This window comes from Sinocyclocheilus rhinocerous, unplaced genomic scaffold, assembly GCF_001515625.1.
Source record: "Sinocyclocheilus rhinocerous isolate Xijiao unplaced genomic scaffold, SAMN03320098_v1.1 scaffold1374, whole genome shotgun sequence".
Taxonomy (NCBI): Eukaryota; Metazoa; Chordata; class Actinopteri; order Cypriniformes; family Cyprinidae; genus Sinocyclocheilus; species Sinocyclocheilus rhinocerous.
In genome coordinates, this window is record NW_015643932.1 from 921,515 (window position 1) to 926,357 (window position 4,843).

The 4,843-nt window shown below is 37.8% G+C and overlaps 1 protein-coding gene across 1 annotated transcript; it reads right to left on the minus strand.

The window, feature by feature from the left end:
• Positions 1-1,308: 1,308 nt before the first annotated feature.
• ccl32b.3 (chemokine (C-C motif) ligand 32b, duplicate 3) lies at positions 1,309-2,472 on the minus strand. Its single transcript, XM_016575259.1, has 3 exons — positions 2,264-2,472; positions 1,976-2,093; positions 1,309-1,777 (listed from the first exon to the last, which is right to left on the minus strand). The coding sequence occupies exons 1-3, from the start codon at positions 2,322-2,324 to the stop codon at positions 1,600-1,602; spliced, it is 357 nt and encodes a 118-aa protein (XP_016430745.1). The 5' UTR covers positions 2,325-2,472; the 3' UTR covers positions 1,309-1,599.
• Between the last annotated feature and the right edge of the window lie 2,371 nt (positions 2,473-4,843).

Below are 4,843 nucleotides of genomic sequence, written 5' to 3' on the forward strand. Positions count from 1 at the left end.
TTTTTTAAATGAAGCTGTACATTTTAGCTCTTTATTTGAGCATTCCCTCATTCTGTCCAGACTTTCTGGATACATTTTACCTTCTGGTAAATCTTTTGTAACACCATGTGCGTCTTTTTTTCCAATGGTGTCTATCACCAATCTGCCGTCTTGTGAGTGGGGCGTCCATGTTGCCCCTATGACAGGGAGCAGGTGTGTTTTCCACCGCATTACACACACTCCGATGAGAGCACAGTGAAGCAGCAGGTGTCCAATTTCACCCAGCCTTCCTCCTATATACGCTCACATCCACACATCCTTCACACGCTACACACACTACTTCCATAACAAACCCACAATTTCACACGACTGAAGGACATTTAAAGACAAGGAGATGGACAGAAAAACAGAGGCTAATAAAAAGTGTTACAGAGTTAAGCGTAAAGCTGAGAAGTGCTCACAGTCATAAAGAAACTCACCACAAACCAAAAGCAGAAACCATGAGAAGCTTCAAGTTCCTGTCCAGAAAGACATTCTTCTCAGAAGCCTGTCTCAGGAGGATGTTACTTAAAGCCTCTATTTTTAGCGATTAAAACTGCATAAGGTAAATATTAGGTGTTGCTACTATTATTAAAATACACATACCAAAACACTGTAATTGTTTCATAGCATGTCTATAGTTTATAGGCCTACTCCTCAATTTTATAAAAGGTATTTCACACAAGAGAAGTGAAACCATTCAAAGTCAGGCATACAACTGGACAAACTGTCAGTACACAACATTATTATTAACTGTGAGCTGTAAATGATCACTGAGACTTCACTTGCTTGCTGCCAACAGAAGAGAAGGATTTTTAACATTAAAAACCAATGCTCCATTTATGGGGGATTTTTGTATCTTCTGTCATATAACTCCACCTGGTGGTCAATATTAAAACAATATTTCGTAAAAGCAAGCACCAAGTCCGCTATTTACAATGAACCTGACAATTAACTAAATGCCTGAACGCATAGTGTGTTCTGCGTTTTTGTGTTTAAAGATACAGATATCTTTCTACTTCTTCTGAATCTTTCTTAAGAGGATTCGATTCCTGCTTGTTGAAAAAGAGACTATCAGGTGTTCCTGAAACAGACCTGAAACCGTGTGGTTTTGTGGTTAAAGCATTCACTCTTTCATATTGTGATATTTTAAATATTATTTTAAATATAAATATGCATACATATATAAATTTTTATTTATTCATTCATTCATTCAGCTAGTTAGTCAGTCAGTTTACTTTTTCTTTGCCCATTCATATAAAAAAACAACAGAAATTAAGTTCCTGGTCGTTATATTTTTTCTTAATTTATTTAATAATAATTCCAAAATCAAATCTGCACAACTTATTCATTTTGCAATATTACATGTTTTTGAAACTATAAAAATATTGAATACAAAAATACATTCTTGACAAGAGATTATAAAATTTGTGAAGCAGAATAAATTCATTTCAAAAGAGATCGATAATGTAAACATTCAGCATAAAATAGTCATGAATACTTATTTTTGACATCTTACAAATTAAGGTTTATGTCAGTTGGTACAGGTCAAACAATACATTACATAAGCAAACAAACAACTCAAAATTTCTTTTGATTCTTTTGTCTGCGTCTCTTTCCTTTGTTATTTTTTTTCTGTCTTTTGGCATTTTGGCTTGGCAAGGCTTTTGGATCAGTCATTTTTTTCTGGTCCATAATTTCTTTGATCCATTCTGAGTCTGGATCAAAACACCTCATTTTCCCTTTTACGGTCAACAAGCTAGAAAGACAAACAATAAAAAATAATGGTGAAAAATTGTTTAATTTCACTTTAGTTAAGTGCTAAATTACTATTTAAAGCACTTGTAAGCACTGTCAACTTTGGTTTTACAACAACTTGTTTTTAATTAATTTGTAACTTAATAAAAAAAAAAAAACCTGACTAAAGGTCATTTAGTATGAGAATTGCTTCACTTACACAATTGCGTTGATAGGGCAGACTCCTGCTTTCTGGACTGTGTAACTCACCACTCTGTTTTTGTGCATTCTGTCTTTGCTTGTCTTCAAACAGCAGGTTGAAGAACGATGACTTGCTTCTGTATGACAAAAAGAAACTGCAGTTATTTTTGAAACATTAAACTGTCTCCGAACTTAATAAGGGATCCCAATAACTTTTCCTTCTGATTTATTTAAGCGTTCAAATTGAAAACACACTAACCCTTTCCAGGAATCATGAATGAGTAACAAAATGTAAACTTAAACTCACCCGCAGTGAGACAGAGCAGAAACAGCACCAGGCAGAAAGGAAGACAGACGAGCGACCTCATGACGGCTGTGCAGACAGACACTGACTGAAACTACTCCTTACACAACCTTAATGTTTCACACTTTCATTTCCTCCACTCTTTTGTGCACACACACACAAACCTCAACCTCCAAAATGGGTGTTGTGTATGTGTGTGAGAGAATGAGCCTCCATCTGATGAGCGGAAAAAGGCGCTACTGATGAGCTCTCGGTTTGGTCCTTCACCCACACAGCTCGCCACAGCGTGGGTAGCTACTGTAGATGAATGGAGTTGCATTGCGAAAATACATGAACAACTATAGAACAGAACGGCACACTTTTATGAAACGTGAGAACGCATACAACTTGTGTTACAGATACAATGCTTCACTATGTTGCCTCATGATTATAAGAAACTCCATAGAATGAGGCCATAATCATCGTAGCCATTGAGGGGGACAAGTATCCCCCAAAACTTAGAAATGGTCAAATTACATCAAGTTACATTTTCAGGGTGGTGTGCCTCAGCTGTCTATAGATGCTCATCAATGTCAAAATGATTGAGCTGACCAATCAAAGAAAAGTAGGCAGTATTTACACAGAAGCAGAGTGCAAATTCCAGCGTGAAGCGTCAGTTTAACATTGAAAGAGAGCGAGGTAAGATGGAAGTAGCAAAACTTTTAATATTTAACAACTGTTTAATGATAATGTTAAACGACTGACAGTAATATCCAGAAATGCAAACTACTCAACTTTTTTTCTTCAAATTTCAGCGTTGTAAATTGAAAATATGGTAATTGCAAATCATCATTTTAGAGTTCGTAATGGAGGCTTGAGTCATTGATAAGCAGTTATGAAGGAGAGAGATTAAGCGTGTATGAAGCCTAGATTAACAAATAACCAGACACCACCCGATCTAAATATTCCCGTCTTTAACTGGAAAATTAGTGTTTACTATTGTCATTTTGCATTATCGACACACTATTTTCCTAATTAATGCTGTTCAGTTGCTTTGACACAATCTGTATTGTTAAAAGCGCTATATAAATAAAGGTGACTTGACTTGACTTGACTTGAATTACCTAAGCAAGTTTAACTGCTTCAAAAACAGCAAACGTTGCTGCTGAGTAATGTCATTTCATTTTTCAGTCGCAAATTATTTAAAAAAAAAAAGGTCTATCATGTGTCTGTACTCTGGGAGAAAGGAACCATACTTTCCATAGATAATAAATAGTCATATGGCAGGACAGACATTGTTTTTTGTTTACAGAACAGGATCATTCTGATATGGCCAGTCTAAACAATGTCATTGTATTGTTGCATACTAGTATAAATATGCAACCATCATTCCACACCACAAAAACCTGACCTAGCTTTCATTTACCTCACTGACCTGCTTTTACTTAAAAAATGCTCAGAAGGACCACTCACTGTAGAACCTGACAGATATAGACATCTCTGTGGATTCATGCATTAAATGGCTAACAAAATTTGTCACTATGCTTTACATTTCAATCCTTGCTCTACTGAAAACCTGAGACATGAGCATGACTTTGTTTAGAAAACACATTGTCAACCAATATATTCTTTAAGCACCCACATTTTCTCAACAAACCCACCCTGTGATCTACTCCACCTCTTCTCAAACCAAGTTGTGGGGAGTTCCATGCATCATGCAAGGGGTCTTTGTTTCACGTATCTGTTGTCTTGTGTGTCAGCACATGGCTTTGTTGCTGTTTTTGTCAGCCATATGCCCCTCTAATCCCTCCTTGTTTCCTCTTTACCACGCCCTTGTTAGCCCTTGTCTAGTCCTTGTTTGTCTAATTGTGCTCACCTGTTCCTTGCGTGCTTTCCTCCCTATTTATAGTTCCCCTTGCTCTCTTATTTCTGCCCGTTTGTGGTCATGCTCACCCTCATCTTCATGCTATCTGTGGCTATGGCTAAGTATGTGTTCCTTACCCCTTGCCTGTTTGTCTTGTCAAGTCCCTTGTAATCCTATGTTCTAGTCTTGGTCTTTGTTTTTTGGATTTTGTCTGTTTTGACTTTTTGGTTTTAAGTATTCATCTAGTTCTTCTAGTCCTGATCTCTTGTTTGCATTTTTGGTTGATATTTTAAGTTATTTGTGTTGGTTAAATTAGTAATTATTTCCTTTTGTCTTGTTGTACTGTCCTGACCTGTTTCCTGTGAGTTCCTGCCCGCTGGTTCCCCCTGCCTGGCACCTGGTCCACTTCAGTCTGCGGTCAACAAGTACCTGAGCTTTGTGGTGCCTTGCTCTGTCCTCCCCATCTGCACAGTCTTGCTGCTTCCTCTGCAGCTCTTCTGCCAGTTGATGCCTGAGGCCGTTCCAGCTGCCTTCCATAGCTGTCTCATCTGTTACCTGTGTTCCTCCTGTTGAATCACCAGTTAAGCTAGTTTCAGACACCCCTGAGTAGACTGAGATTGCTGCGTCCATCCCTGGGTCTGTCAAACCAGTTTCAGACACCCGTGAGTTGACCAAAATTGCTGCAGTTGTCCCTGATCTAGTCAAGTCAGTTCCAGAGTTCCTGAGCTGCAGCCATTCCT

Coding starts and splice junctions, on each gene's coding strand:
- ccl32b.3 (XM_016575259.1), bottom strand. CDS start 2,324: ATGAGGTCGCTCGTCTGTCTTCCTTTCTGCCTGGTGCTGTTTCTGCTC. Junction 2,094..2,263: donor TCTGCTCTGTCTCACTGCGG/GTGAGTTTAAGT, acceptor TTTGTCATACAG/AAGCAAGTCATCGTTCTTCA. Junction 1,778..1,975: donor TGCCCTATCAACGCAATTGT/GTAAGTGAAGCA, acceptor TTGTCTTTCTAG/CTTGTTGACCGTAAAAGGGA.